This window comes from Protomyctophum parallelum (assembly GCF_964188405.1).
Source record: "Protomyctophum parallelum genome assembly, chromosome: 10".
In the NCBI taxonomy this organism is placed as follows: Eukaryota; Metazoa; Chordata; class Actinopteri; order Myctophiformes; family Myctophidae; genus Protomyctophum; species Protomyctophum parallelum.
The window spans coordinates 37,678,791-37,695,225 of NC_139704.1; the positions used below are offsets into that span (position 1 = coordinate 37,678,791).

Here is a 16,435-nt window from a genome sequence, read left to right on the forward strand (position 1 = left end):
TCAAATGTAATGTATTTTATTTAAATATAGAAACAACAGTTTTTACAAAAAATATAGAAAAAAGTAATAAGTGAAAAAGTTGAAAGTGAAAAAGTTCTCAAAAAGTTGTTGTCATATGTACAAAAACACTGTTTCAGTGAAAAAGTTGAAAAAAGTTCTCAAAAAGTTGTCATACATGTACACACTGTTTCAGTGAAAAAGTTGAAAAATGTTCTCAAAAAGTTGTCAAAACACTGTTGAAAGTGCTGTGTAGTGCAGTGTGCTGTCCCATTTCAGTTAGTTACCCCGGGGCATCTCCACACTGGGCCATTCAACCCAGATCTCAATATATGGAGCTGACCTGTTCTGACATTCCATTATGTTGATCTGACCTCATCAAACCCTGTACATGCTCCATATATGGCCAGTAGGCCATATAGTAGTATAGTAGGCCTACATAAATCATTCCATATGTTGATCTGACCCCCCCATGCCAAAGCGCCAGCGCTCGCCCAGCTGTCACCCAGGTGGATGTGTGCATTAAGAAACCCAGGCGTCTTACTGCAGTAGTACCATATGTATACAGTAGCCTAATCTAATTACTTTCAGTGAGTTTTGGACTGAAAGGGAGCTAAAAACCAGACAAAGAGTCTTAACATACGCCTGGTATGTTGTGGAGCATTTGTTCATGCCATCACTCTTTAAAGGTATATTCAGTGATTTCACTTAATTCAAATATCACTTATTTTTTTGTTTTGGTGTGATAATCCTCCCTACTATAGAGTGTGCTGACCATATAAGGAGTTCCTCCCTGTCCCCAGTTAACCCCTGGGGGTCAAAAAACCATAGGTTTCGTTTTTGACTCTCTATCCTGATTGGACGAAAGGCTGGGTCCCACAGCCAAAAACGAAACCTAAGGTTTTTTGAGTGAAATCACTGAATATACCTTTAAGTATTCATACTGTCCATAGATTGAATGTATATTAATATGTTGTGTACAGCATGCTTTTTTATGTTTTTTGTGGCTTTCGCCTTTATTTTATATATATTTTTATGGAGGGATAGACGGTAGGCTGACAGGAAATGGGGAGAGAGATGGTGATAGTTTGGAACCAAATGGACCCATAAGGGTCCATTTGGTTCCATTTGTACACTCTCAGAGTTACATTAACATTGATTTTACAATATAAATTGGGGGTCCTAGAGCTAGAAATGACATTAAATGGGGGTCTGTAGTGTAGACTAAAATTGGGGGTCCTTGAATCACTGCTAGAGCCGTCAATTATGGGGGGGGGGGTCCTCTGGCATATCTTTTTCAAATGGGGGTCCGCGGGCTCATTTGTGTCAATTTGGGGGGTCCTTAACATTTGGGAACCACTGGCCTATACTGTATTTGAGGAATATGTCTGCCTGTCCTTTTCATTATCTCATCTCCTCTCTTTTTAATATATATATTTTTTCACCAATCTGCCCATTAGTTCAGTGTTGAACAAAACTATAGTGAAAAGTAAACATACATGAAGATGCACACTGAGCAGACAAGTAGCAGGCCCAGATTTAGTAGCAGTTTAATTCTGGGAGGCTCATACAGCATCTCCATAATAACCCTCTCATTCTCCTTGCTTCCCTTTGGTGTGGTGGTCTGTGCTCCCTCCTTGTACCCACAAAACCAATTGATCAGACTCTGACCCATGCCACGCTTTTCTTCCTCATCCCTGATCAGCTCTGCCTTCAAATTGCCAATCTGTTCTCCAGGGGTGGTTGCCGGGGTTGTCTCTGTGCTTGTTGCTGGGTCAAGATCAGTGGATGGGATTGGGAGCTTGATGTCTGGCATGTCTGCCCCATCTAGACACCTCTCATCCAGGGGAAAATCTTTATTACGATTGCTCTTCTCAATGTCATCTTGATCCTTGAGGGGAACCTTTCCAATGTTGCGCAGCCCCCACAAAGTAGTGGTGCGCACCTGCTCTTTATCTGGTGGAGGGGTGCAGAGACTGACCAACACAGTGACAATCCCTGACACCCAAAACAACCCTGCTGCCACATACATGTAATGGACATGTGTGACGAAGGAAGGCCTATCATCTGGTTGATCACAGAGAGGCTCACGGTAGATAAATACCAGGATCAGACGCAGAGTACCTAGTGTGAGGCCTGTCAAGCCTCCCCAGAATGCACCTGTTTCGTTACAGCGTTTCCAGAACACACCCAATAGGAAGAGGGCAGCGATAGGTGGAGTCAGGTAGCCAGTTACTTCCTGTATGTAGAAGAACAACTCCCCGCCCTGCATTTCAATGACGACGGGGACCCAGGCAATGCTGATGGCCACCATGAACACCACAAACAGTCGGCCCACGACCAGTAGTTCCCTATGGGATGCACCTTTTCGAGCACTCTGGTAGATGTCCAGGGTGAATATGGTGCTGGCGCTGTTGAAGATGGAGTCTAAATCACTCATCAGGGCGGCAATCATGACTGCCATCATCAGCCCCCTCAGACCCACAGGCATCACAGACATGACCAGACGTGGATAGGCGATGTTAGAGCAACCAGCCCGAGAGCCACACACTGCCAAGCAGTGCTCTGGTCCAATGCAGGCAATCTCATCCGCAAATAGGATCCGGGAAATCATGCCTGGAATGACAATTATAAACATGGGCAGGACTTTAAGAAATCCAGCCAGGAGTGTGGAACCCTTGGCATGAGCAATGTTCTTTGCTGCGAGTACTCTCTGGACAATGACCTGGTCAGCACACCAGTACCAGATGGAAGCCGGAGTTTGGCCAAGAAGGAACCCTGGCCAAGGCATGTCTCTGTCTAGAGGTCCACGAAGCATGCGCAGAGCATTAGGCTTCGGCTCGATGCGGCAGGATGGAGAATATGTGAAGTTCCCACTGGCCAAGATAGCAGAAACATTGGGGACGGCCTGCATGTACTTTGTCCGAACATTCTCCAGCCCACCCACCTTAACAAGACTGATCGCCATCAAGCTGAGGGCTCCACCAATCATCAACACTGCCTGAAGAGCATCTGTGTACATTACTGCCACAAGTCCACCAGTTACTGTGAGCAGTGCAGTCATACCAATCAGAAAGAGAATGAACAGATAAAGGTTCCAACCCAGTGACTCCTGAATGAACAGAGCTCCAGTATACAAGCTTACAGATATTTTGGTAAACATGCAGAGCAATAAAGTCAAGACGACGAAGTAAACCTTCAGCCTGTTGCCTCCAAAGCGTTTGGACAGATACTCCGGCATGGTGTAGACCCCTGAGTGGATGTACACAGGGGTAAACACCCAGCCTAGTAGCTGCAGTAGCAGAAGAGCGTTGAACTCGAATGCTCCCACGGCAAAGCCACTCGCAGCTCCTGATCCAGCCATGCCTATGAAATGTCTACTGCTGATATTGCTTACAAAAAGTGATGCTCCAACCACCATCCACGTCATAGAGCGCCCAGCCAGGAAGTAGCCACTTACAGTGCTGCGATTGGTCTTCCACATGGCAAAAAACCCAATGCCAAGCACCAGCACAAAGTAAAGTGCTACGACAGCAATGTCAGCTGCCTCCATTCCGGGACCCATAAGGAAACGCTCTTCTGTGCTAACTATAACAAATGGTTCAATATTTCAGGTAAAGGTGTGTGGCAACATAATGCCATGTGATGTGAGTCATTATTTCATATGCATGTCATATGGGCATATATGACATGTACTGTACATACCGTATAGGACATGACTGACGTCAGAGCGAAGCGTTCTAGAGCGGATACTGAAACAGTCTCTTTATGTTTGTATGGGGTTTGTGTGTCTAGACCGGATCTGAACACTGAGCAGTAAAATGACTCCAGACTCACTCCAGTAAAACTCATGTCACCACTCACCAGGACATGAGGTTTACTACCGTGGATTGTTTTAATCAATACATTATCAAACAATGTAGCCTATTTATTGTCTCAAAGTCAAACAGTATTGTAAATTATGTCAGTCAGGCAATTCAAGCAGGCACCAGGCTTCAATATAATACTGTAGATGTTAGCTCACAATCAATCCTCTGTGCATACTTCCTTTCAGGAGCTAGGCTGGGCGTTCAAGTGTGCGTTACTGGCAGTAACGCACATGTTATTGTGTAATGTTGCTAAATTGATGATGTGAGACGCCACACGACGATGTGTGGTCCATGTAAATACAATGGGCACATGCCACATGTAAATACATGGACACACTTCACACAAGTGTGATTTCTTTTTAATCTGGAGACAGTCATATCCCTTTTCAAACACAAGGGCTCTTTCATGTTTCAAGGTCTCTTGCGGGAAAACAGAGAGAAACAATGTCGCTATTGCTCAAGGAATACATAGTTTTGGTCTGTTTTTTAAATGTGAGAGATTTCTAAAGAGAAAAGTTGACTGAAAACATAACTTTGACAATACTGGAAATTGAACTATGTGTTTACCCGGTTTTATCAATGCACAGCCTTTGCTGTCCATATGCAGATTATGTATCCACACACGTGCATTCACACACAATGTCACAAAACTATAAATACTCATTTCTACTGTATGTTTAATACTCAATATACAGTACCTGCCTCTATCCAATATATTAGCACTTTTCCACTGCATGTGCGGGTGCGGGTATTATGTCCTAATTGAGACCCTACCCCCACCTGCAGAATTCTTATTATTTTGTCCATTCAGCAGACTGGGTAAGATGAAAGCATGTCTCTTTCCATTATTCTTAGAATTTTCTGTTTTCACTGTCTACATTTCTATTTGACTTATGCATGAGAAATAATGCAATGTAAAAACAAAAAGGCTCTTCACATGCCTTAAACAAGCTGTTATCATTCAAAGAATCTCTTGTTTATCTCTGTTTGAAAAGGAGTATATATTTGTTTAACCTTTTTATTACAGTAAGTGTCCTCACATAGTCACATTTGAGGATATAGTAAATAAAGTAAATGGAACTAAATAGATACAAGGTATTATGGTCTCTCATGGACTATGAAAAACTGAACCTCTAACAAAATGTAATCATACAAACACCATTAAAAACAGTAGATATTCTTTGTGCAGGAACAATTTGCACACACCAACATTTGTACATCAGTCACCAATGAAACTTTATAGTCACACAAAACAGTTGACAATGCAACTGTTCATCGACAATAACACATACCCCTCCTCAAATCCTACTGTACCAAAACAATCTGCCCAATAGTCTAGTGTTTGCTGCGTGTCTCCCCCCCCCCCCCCCCCCCCCCATAGCTCCCCCTTTCCTGTCAAACTACTGTTAATCTATCAATGAAGACATAGGCCTAAAGCTAAAAAATATATACTGAGAAACTATAATGAGAAGTAAACATACATGAAGATGCACACTGAGCAGACAAGTAGCAGGCCCAGATTTAGTAGCAGTTTAATTCTAGGAGGCTCATACAGCATCTCCATAATAACCCTCTCATCCTCCTTGCTTCCCTTTGGTATGTGCTCCCTCCTTGTGCCCACACAAATCCATTTCAGCAGACCCATGCTACGATTTCCTTCCTGATCAGCTCTGCCTGCAAATTACCAATCTGTCCAGGGGCCCGTTCCATGAAACTTGGATTAGAGATTAAGCTGGGATTTAACAGATATCCTGGTTTAATATATCCTGGATCAGCGATTAACCGGTTTCATGAAAGCTGGTTAATCTTGCCAGATTAATGTAACCAGTTAACCTGGATATGTTGAGGCTTGATTCGGTTTCATGAAAGTGATGCTACATTAGTTACCATGGAAACTAATGCTTCGGACCAGGCTAACAGCCAGGTTTAACCTAATCCTGATGTCTTTACTGTTCATTAAGCAGTCAAACCAATTATGTTTTCCACACTTATTCAATTATTATGGGTTTATGTTGCCTTATTTTTGTCGGTCTGCATTAAAGGACTAATTTAAGCACTATATAAAATCAAAGAACCAAAATATATAGGCTGCACAACATCATGACAGCTTGTGAGTTTGTAGATCAGCTGCTTTTGGTGAATGTTCCCCAGAATAGGTTTGCTGTTGTGCAAGTGCACAGTTAAGAAGAATTATTATATCATATTATATATAAAAAAAATATTGTAAAAGTGAAAACCACTTAAATATTAGAGAGTGTAGGCTATAGGCACCACAGATCATATAAGGCTGCATGGCTAACAGGGCTTGGGCACTACCCTACCATCTCTCTATATCATTTGATAAAGCATAAAGGCATATTAAAAACATGACTTGTACACCCAATGAAAATATAAACTTCACAGAATATATACCACTTCGAATTATAACAATCTGCCTGGAATGACAATTATAAACATGGGCAGGACTTTAAGAAATCCAGCCAGGAGTGTGGAACCCTTGGCATGAGCAATGTTCTTTGCTGCGAGTACTCTCTGGACAATGACCTGGTCAGCACACCAGTACCAGATGGAAGCCGGAGTTTGGCCAAGAAGGAACCCTGGCCAAGGCATGTCTCTGTCTAGAGGTCCACGAAGCATGCGCAGAGCATTAGGCTTCGGCTCGATGCGGCAGGATGGAGAATATGTGAAGTTCCCACTGGCCAAGATAGCAGAAACATTGGGGACGGCCTGCATGTACTTTGTCCGAACATTCTCCAGCCCACCCACCTTAACAAGACTGATCGCCATCAAGCTGAGGGCTCCACCAATCATCAACACTGCCTGAAGAGCATCTGTGTACATTACTGCCACAAGTCCACCAGTTACTGTGAGCAGTGCAGTCATACCAATCAGAAAGAGAATGGACAGATAAAGGTTCCAACCCAGTGACTCCTGAATGAACAGAGCTCCAGTATACAAGCTTACAGATATTTTGGTAAACATGCAGAGCAATAAAGTCAAGACGACGAAGTAAACCTTCAGCCTGTTGCCTCCAAAGCGTTTGGACAGATACTCCGGCATGGTGTAGACCCCTGAGTGGATGTACACAGGGGTAAACACCCAGCCTAGTAGCTGCAGTAGCAGAAGAGCGTTGAACTCGAATGCTCCCACGGCAAAGCCACTCGCAGCTCCTGATCCAGCCATGCCTATGAAATGTCTACTGCTGATATTGCTTACAAAAAGTGATGCTCCAACCACCATCCACGTCATAGAGCGCCCAGCCAGGAAGTAGCCACTTACAGTGCTGCGATTGGTCTTCCACATGGCAAAAAACCCAATGCCAAGCACCAGCACAAAGTAAAGTGCTACGACAGCAATGTCAGCTGCCTCCATTCCGGGACCCATAAGGAAACGCTCTTCTGTGCTAACTATAACAAATGGTTCAATATTTCAGGTAAAGGTGTGTGGCAACATAATGCCATGTGATGTGAGTCATTATTTCATATGCATGTCATATGGGCATATATGACATGTACTGTACATACCGTATAGGACATGACTGACGTCAGAGCGAAGCGTTCTAGAGCGGATACTGAAACAGTCTCTTTATGTTTGTATGGGGTTTGTGTGTCTAGACCGGATCTGAACACTGAGCAGTAAAATGACTCCAGACTCACTCCAGTAAAACTCATGTCACCACTCACCAGGACATGAGGTTTACTACCGTGGATTGTTTTAATCAATACATTATCAAACAATGTAGCCTATTTATTGTCTCAAAGTCAAACAGTATTGTAAATTATGTCAGTCAGGCAATTCAAGCAGGCACCAGGCTTCAATATAATACTGTAGATGTTAGCTCACAATCAATCCTCTGTGCATACTTCCTTTCAGGAGCTAGGCTGGGCGTTCAAGTGTGCGTTACTGGCAGTAACGCACATGTTATTGTGTAATGTTGCTAAATTGATGATGTGAGACGCCACACGACGATGTGTGGTCCATGTAAATACAATGGGCACATGCCACATGTAAATACATGGACACACTTCACACAAGTGTGATTTCTTTTTAATCTGGAGACAGTCATATCCCTTTTCAAACACAAGGGCTCTTTCATGTTTCAAGGTCTCTTGCGGGAAAACAGAGAGAAACAATGTCGCTATTGCTCAAGGAATACATAGTTTTGGTCTGTTTTTTAAATGTGAGAGATTTCTAAAGAGAAAAGTTGACTGAAAACATAACTTTGACAATACTGGAAATTGAACTATGTGTTTACCCGGTTTTATCAATGCACAGCCTTTGCTGTCCATATGCAGATTATGTATCCACACACGTGCATTCACACACAATGTCACAAAACTATAAATACTCATTTCTACTGTATGTTTAATACTCAATATACAGTACCTGCCTCTATCCAATATATTAGCACTTTTCCACTGCATGTGCGGGTGCGGGTATTATGTCCTAATTGAGACCCTACCCCCACCTGCAGAATTCTTATTATTTTGTCCATTCAGCAGACTGGGTAAGATGAAAGCATGTCTCTTTCCATTATTCTTAGAATTTTCTGTTTTCACTGTCTACATTTCTATTTGACTTATGCATGAGAAATAATGCAATGTAAAAACAAAAAGGCTCTTCACATGCCTTAAACAAGCTGTTATCATTCAAAGAATCTCTTGTTTATCTCTGTTTGAAAAGGAGTATATATTTGTTTAACCTTTTTATTACAGTAAGTGTCCTCACATAGTCACATTTGAGGATATAGTAAATAAAGTAAATGGAACTAAATAGATACAAGGTATTATGGTCTCTCATGGACTATGAAAAACTGAACCTCTAACAAAATGTAATCATACAAACACCATTAAAAACAGTAGATATTCTTTGTGCAGGAACAATTTGCACACACCAACATTTGTACATCAGTCACCAATGAAACTTTATAGTCACACAAAACAGTTGACAATGCAACTGTTCATCGACAATAACACATACCCCTCCTCAAATCCTACTGTACCAAAACAATCTGCCCAATAGTCTAGTGTTTGCTGCGTGTCTCCCCCCCCCCCCCCCCCCCCATAGCTCCCCCTTTCCTGTCAAACTACTGTTAATCTATCAATGAAGACATAGGCCTAAAGCTAAAAAATATATACTGAGAAACTATAATGAGAAGTAAACATACATGAAGATGCACACTGAGCAGACAAGTAGCAGGCCCAGATTTAGTAGCAGTTTAATTCTAGGAGGCTCATACAGCATCTCCATAATAACCCTCTCATCCTCCTTGCTTCCCTTTGGTATGTGCTCCCTCCTTGTGCCCACACAAATCCATTTCAGCAGACCCATGCTACGATTTCCTTCCTGATCAGCTCTGCCTGCAAATTACCAATCTGTCCAGGGGCCCGTTCCATGAAACTTGGATTAGAGATTAAGCTGGGATTTAACAGATATCCTGGTTTAATATATCCTGGATCAGCGATTAACCGGTTTCATGAAAGCTGGTTAATCTTGCCAGATTAATGTAACCAGTTAACCTGGATATGTTGAGGCTTGATTCGGTTTCATGAAAGTGATGCTACATTAGTTACCATGGAAACTAATGCTTCGGACCAGGCTAACAGCCAGGTTTAACCTAATCCTGATGTCTTTACTGTTCATTAAGCAGTCAAACCAATTATGTTTTCCACACTTATTCAATTATTATGGGTTTATGTTGCCTTATTTTTGTCGGTCTGCATTAAAGGACTAATTTAAGCACTATATAAAATCAAAGAACCAAAATATATAGGCTGCACAACATCATGACAGCTTGTGAGTTTGTAGATCAGCTGCTTTTGGTGAATGTTCCCCAGAATAGGTTTGCTGTTGTGCAAGTGCACAGTTAAGAAGAATTATTATATCATATTATATATAAAAAAAATATTGTAAAAGTGAAAACCACTTAAATATTAGAGAGTGTAGGCTATAGGCACCACAGATCATATAAGGCTGCATGGCTAACAGGGCTTGGGCACTACCCTACCATCTCTCTATATCATTTGATAAAGCATAAAGGCATATTAAAAACATGACTTGTACACCCAATGAAAATATAAACTTCACAGAATATATACCACTTCGAATTATAACAATCTGTTGAAGATTATCTGAATATCGCACAAGTAAAATCTCAACTTCTTTGCAAAGGGCCATTGCTCTGAGCACTGGCAGTGTTTTACCTATATCGTGAGGACCTGGATTCATGGTGAGTGGGGCACCGACGATCTGCAAGCTCACAACGCGCTGCATGTGGACGCAACACTTGGAGCTTGTAAATCCAGGGCTTGTCAAATCGTGTATATCCACGGCTTCCGTGACAATTACCTAAACATGAGAGAGATGTGCCATATATGCGCACGCACGATATTCCATTCACACCTCTCTCTCTCTGCACCCTCTCTCTCTCTCTCTCTCTCTCTCCTCACATGACCATGAAATGGAAAGCAAAATACAGCACGAATCGCACGATATAGTTTCACATGCGGCTACACATACCACGCATAGATTTGATAAATAAAGTCATATTAAAAACATGCCCAAATCTTTCAAGGTAGATTTGGGCAAAATGGGGGAGTCCAAAAATGATCCATAAAGCACCAGGGAGAGCTTCGGACAGACCCCTACCCACCTTTGAGCACTCATCGTGGGCATACAATTGAGAAAAATTACCTCCAGAGAGACCGAATCTGCTGACTAAACCTACACGCCTTTGAGCACTCATCGTGGGCATAGATTTGGTATCTCATAATAACTACAGTTAATTCATGATGAAGTCATCATGAATTAATGATGAATTGTGATGAAATAATGCTTAACTAATTAGTATTAGTATTAGCAAGTATTAGTTAAGCATAGTTAATCATTATTTCATGAACCTTATCTGCAAGTGTTACCACATACTGTACATTATATTACCACTTATTTTGCACACCATTTTAGGCACATTTTAGGTAGTTGTGTGGTAATACTCAGTGTCAGACCAATATTATATCCGCCAGATGGCGCCCTAACCACTTTCAGTAGCCGACCCGACTAATGCACTACCAACACTTAACAAATAACAGAATGGAATTATATTCAATTTATATAATGTATCCATTCTGTTATTTTATGAATACCAGTTGTAAACTATATATATTTATATATAAAAAATGAATTTCATAGGGTCAAGTGCATTGACCTTTTGGCCAAATGCCAGGGCAGCAGGAAGGCCATCAAATAAATCAATTATTTTAAGTAGGCTACTACGGAAATAACAAATTAAATTTGCTTATTTTTTAATACATAGTGGGCCTATTCATCAGTGAAATAAATGAATAAATAAAATAATAAAAATGTTTATTTTACAAAATAATGTATTGGTCTTTACAAATTCAGTTCGGTTTTCATGCCATGGCCTCCATGAAATTCCTGCCCTCAAAATGTGTGAATAGAGGGACGCAGAATGGCTTGCAAAATACAGACTCAGTACCAGGCTTCAGGCGCTCTTTAATCCTAAGGTAGCCACGCCCCCTCCCCCCTCCACAGTCCACACACACCTGCTGCAACAGAGCTCCAGCTCCTTATGTAGTAAAACAAAGAGTTATAATAATATATAATGCAACTTTGGAAGTTGAGTGGAGTAGCCTAGGGTTGTTAGGAAGTGAAAACTGCTCAATCACTCACAACACATGTGTGACGTTGAAAGATAAGTTAATGCATCTTCATAACAAACAAACAAACAAACAAACAAACTGCTTGATCGTTTTCGTTTGGTTTTTATTCTGCAGGTGAGTTAGCTTAGCTAGCTACCCGGTACCTATGTTAAATGAGTGTGTGTGTGTGTGTGTGTGTGTGTGTGTGTGTGTGTGTGTGTGTGTGTGTGTGTGTGTGTGTGTGTGTGTGTGTGTGTGTGTGTGTGTGTGTGCGCGCGAGGATGAAATGAACAAACCAACCGGTGCTTGTAGCGCTGACACAATGTTTTGTTTTGGGGTGTCAGTGTCACAGCACCAAATCCTTGTATGAAACTTAATTATTATAACTGTTTACCAATGATGGTTTAATTGAAAGTGATATTGAAGTGTTACAATCTGAATTGCACATCTAGATTATATCTCAATTTATTTCCAGGCATAGGCATGCAGTATGCGTATACAGGCTGTGTATGTCTGTCTGCTGTTGCTATAGTGAGCTGTGACAGGGTACAGCGTAGCCCCTCTCGGAACCCTCCATAAAGCTTTTCTGAAATTTTGATGTCAGAAACTTCAGTACCATTGGGTTCTGCTTGGAGGGCTAGGTACAGCGTACAAACATGCACAGTATGTGGCTCTTGGTCAGCTCTTTCTTTCTACCTTACTTACTTATACTCAAAGCCTCTGTCTATGGTGTCTCTCTCAACCTGCTCCACAGCCTGGTACACGTGTCAGAGTGATGATCGACCCCAGATCCCCAAGCTCAGCTTCTTCTCAGCCCTGAGTCCATTCTCCTGAGTCCATGCTGTGAATGCTGGACCCTATAGAGCCTACTCTAAATCCCTGACCACTGCACCACACCAGAATTCTATGTGCAGTAGTACTAAACATCCAAGGCTGAGTGAGAAGATGTCAGCCAGGAGAATGAGGCTGGTCGGTGTCAGTGATACTGGGAGGAAACTGGCCAGCTAGCCTGATGTATGGAGGATGGAGATGGCTGGAGACGCCGCTGGAGGGCTCATCATGAACTAAAGAGAGACCCAGAGGCTCTATCTTTATATCCATGGGTTCCAAAGTTTGACCCTGGCATCAGCTTACACAACTGATGAAGTCAAGTACAAGACCGCTCAAGGTACGTAGCATCTTTGTTCTTTTGCTGCTGCTTGTGTTGTATGCTGTGTGTATACTAGTGTGATTCAAGCTGGTACTATTACTGTCATTTTGGACCAAACGACCAATGATGACTGGTTGGGTGGCAATGACACCTTCAGTAACTGTTTCTGGCCCTGGAATTGAATGCTGATGTGATTCTACAGTTTGTATGTTGTGTTGTATCTGCCCTTGAAGGTGTGAGTTGTAACAGGTAACAATATGTATAGTATGTACTATGTGGCTCTTGGATTACTTCAATAATCCTATGAGTGAATTACAGGTTTTGGGCTTTATAACAGCCATAAATTCCAAATGTTAATTTTCAATTGAGGACAGTGTTGTGTTGTGTTGTAGTTGTGTTGTGGTTGCTGATCGGTTCGTTGTGTGACAGGGTCTCTCTCTCTCTCTCCCTCCAATAGGGAATATCAACGGCTTTGCGCTATATTTGTGAGTTTGGGACTTGATCTTTGATTGGCATTGTTTCTGTTTGTTGCCCCCCTGATTGATTTGCAACAGTTGTGTAACTGGCCTCTCATTTATTTAAACCGATAGATGTGTATGGAGTCTGCTCAGTATGGGGCAGGCAGACCCCAGCACTGTACAGAACATGTTCGTCTGTTCACAAACTTAGAACATGTCAACTTGACATTCCAACTAGGGATGCACCGAAAGGGAAATTCTTGGCCAAAACCGAATATAGGAAACAGTTGGCCGAATACCCGAATATGATTCATATTATATATCTTTTTTCCTACCATTGCTGTCATGGCCGTACCTTAAAGCTACCTGATTTATGGCAAAATAAATGGTTATGGCAAAACTTAACTTAAATAATAATCACTATTATGGGTCCATAAAACATTTATTCAGCTCTTTTTAGCATAAATTGCATACACTATTTGGTGATATATTTTCTGCCTAATATTCGGTGCATCACTAATTCCAACTGACCCAGTAAGCCAAGGCCTGATGGAAATGCAGCTTAGTTGAGAAGAGTGAAGTTTAGTTGAATAGAGTTACAAGCTTCGTGTGACTGATTGATTGAAAAACAACATTACAACAATTAAACAAAGATGTGACATGCCTGAAAATAAAAACTATACTAACTACTAAAACTATAATAATGAGTAAAATTCTATTGCACAAAATTATTATTTCAATGCAATGCAGTTGTTCAACTTGGGAATGGCTGTAGTAGACTAAAGTGAGGGACAAAAGAGGCGCACATCCATTTTCCTTAAAGGCAGGTGCTGAGCTACAAATTTGTTTTTTTTTTTTTTTTTTTTAGATATTTTTTTTGCGGCTTACGCCTTTTATTGATTTTTTAAGGGACAGATAGTAGGCTGACAGGAAACGGGAGAGAGATGGGGGGATGACATGCGGTAAAGGCCGTGTCGGGTCCGGGAGTCGAACCCGCGGCACACCGCGACTGGATCACCAGTCCGGTGCCCAGACCGTTACGCTACGGCCTGGGCCGAGCTACAAAACTTAAAGACAAAATAAAGGTTTGCCCACTGTAGCTCCATTTTTGCATATTTATTTTGGTAGCCTACCACCTGAGTGGGCTGACCTCAGTGTGTGCTCTGATTTTGTCTCTACGTGTGCAGTAGACTAAAGCAAATTAGTTTCTGCATGCAAACCCCTGCTGCACAGGCACCTCATTGATTATTTATGAAGAATATTTTCAGCATGTCATGAAGTATTTCAAACGAATATGATAATTCTCTATCTACAAAGACATTCTTTCCCCGTGGCCCACTGACCACAATACATAGACTTCTATTTAATTTGAGAGTGGCCTCTTTTAATAGATGTTGAACTCCTCTCCACTGTCGTTGCTAAATACAATGTGAAGTTACAGTCTAATCAATCAATCATCATGCCTGTGATTAAACCATATGCAGGACAGGCTCTCCCAGCCTTGCAGCACCCATGTCCATGCATACTGTATGTGTATGTAATAGTTTTTGTAGTTTTCTTTTATGATTTAAAAGACTTTGCTCCGATAATTGACGGCAAAGTCTTTCTGAGTTACAATGCAGACAGACAGACAGACAAAAGTTGCTATGTGTTTCTAATTCATACAGCACTATGCTTCAGGACCACTTGCCCACAATGCCAATTGAGGAAGTTTGTCATAGACTTGGCAAAAATGCCACTTGTTCAGTTATTTTATAACCTACACACGTTATAATTAATTGCAAGTTTGGGTGTCACATGCAGTGTGAGGTTGTAGATGTGCAACCCCGAGAGATGGTTGATAGCCGGAATGTAGACGGCACCCGGGTGAGCAGTTTGGTTTAGCGCCCCAGCCTGTGTCCGCCGTGAAACCCCCACGTAAGGCCTTTAGGAGGGCCGCCTGGTACCCGAGGACCTTGGGATACATCACTGAGGACACGTCCCAGTTGCATCCTTGCGATGTTTTTTAGTTCTCAGTGTGTGACACAGGGCGTGCAACCAAGTATAAGTCAATATTTAGTATAGAGACATGGAAGTGGTTACTCTCCAGGACTAATGGTTATGACCCTGACCAGTGTTTTGTGTACTGTCGATGTCATCAACAGTGTCGTGCAGCCACGCTCACTGTCCTGACTCCATCTCCAATTCTCCCGCCAGGTCGCGGACTCGCGGATGTAATGGTGGATACTGTACATGTGTTTCAGCTGAATCCTGACTGTGATCATGTTCATGGTGGTGGTGTTTTTGCGTCCGGTTCGGGGTTGCTTTGTCGTAACTACATGTCTTTCTCTTTCATGAGTTTGTCTGTTGGCCACCCCGGGTACCATGGGGATGGAGAAATCCGTTCCGCTCTTCCCTGGTCAGCTTACTGCACAGAGATACACACTCAAAGTCAAAGTCATACGATTTGTCACACACGTTACTGCAGTGAAATCTGTTCTCCGCATTTGACCCATCTCTTGGAGCGGTGAGCCGCAGCCAAGGAGCGGTGAGCTGCAGCTGTGCCGCGCTTGGGAATCATTTGATTAGTAGATTTGACCCCCCAATCCAACCCTTTGATGCTGAGTGCCAAGCAGGGAGGCATTGGGTCCCATTTTTACAGTCTTTGGTATGACCCGGCCGGGGATTGAACCCCGACCTCCCAGTTTCAGGGCGGACACTCTAACCACAAGGCCACTGTCTGGTCAGTGGTGGACAAAGTACTCAACCCCAGTACTTGAGTCAAAGTATAGATACTCCTGGTCAAATATTAGTCCACTACAAGTTGCTCATTCAAATTTGCACTGTACAAAATACTTGAGTTACAGTCACTGGCAGCTCACATCCAACTTTTGGTTATCCAGAATGGATCGAATCAGAATCATGTAGTGTTTTGTTAGTTCCCCCCCCCCCCGCCCAAGTGTGAAGAGCAAACATACACACACTACACATTTTGCTAATGGATTCCTTATTGTAATATGTATATATAGTACTGTAGATCTGATGACAAAGTCTACAAACAGACACACCGTGTATACTGTGTGTGAGTCGTTTCAGATTTTCACCTCCAGAATGCCACATGAATGCTGCACATGTGAGCACTGCCAAGATAGACTAGTCTCCAAGTCCGTTTATTTACAGTGTCGTGCTAAAATAAATGAAGGATTTAATTAAATCAAGTCTCCTGCGGTGAAGGGATTTCACTGATTTGTCTGTTTTAAGGCCTCCAGTCTCTCTAAACAGTGCTATTTGTTCAAATAGACAAATCCATGTTGGGATATTGCA

At 42.1% G+C, this 16,435-nt stretch overlaps 2 protein-coding genes across 2 annotated transcripts; both read right to left on the bottom strand.

The window, feature by feature from the left end:
* Positions 1–1,474: 1,474 nt before the first annotated feature.
* On the bottom strand, positions 1,475–3,562 carry LOC310865511 (sodium/myo-inositol cotransporter-like; the record flags this gene model as incomplete). Its single annotated transcript, XM_083774655.1, has 1 exon — positions 1,475–3,562. One exon carries the CDS (start codon positions 3,560–3,562, stop codon positions 1,475–1,477), a length of 2,088 nt encoding a protein of 695 aa, XP_083630781.1.
* Positions 3,563–6,287: 2,725 nt separating this feature from the next.
* Positions 6,288–7,250, bottom strand: LOC310865813 (sodium/myo-inositol cotransporter-like; the record flags this gene model as incomplete). Its single annotated transcript, XM_083775022.1, has 1 exon — positions 6,288–7,250. The coding sequence occupies one exon, from the start codon at positions 7,248–7,250 to the stop codon at positions 6,288–6,290; it is 963 nt and encodes a 320-aa protein (XP_083631148.1).
* Between the last annotated feature and the right edge of the window lie 9,185 nt (positions 7,251–16,435).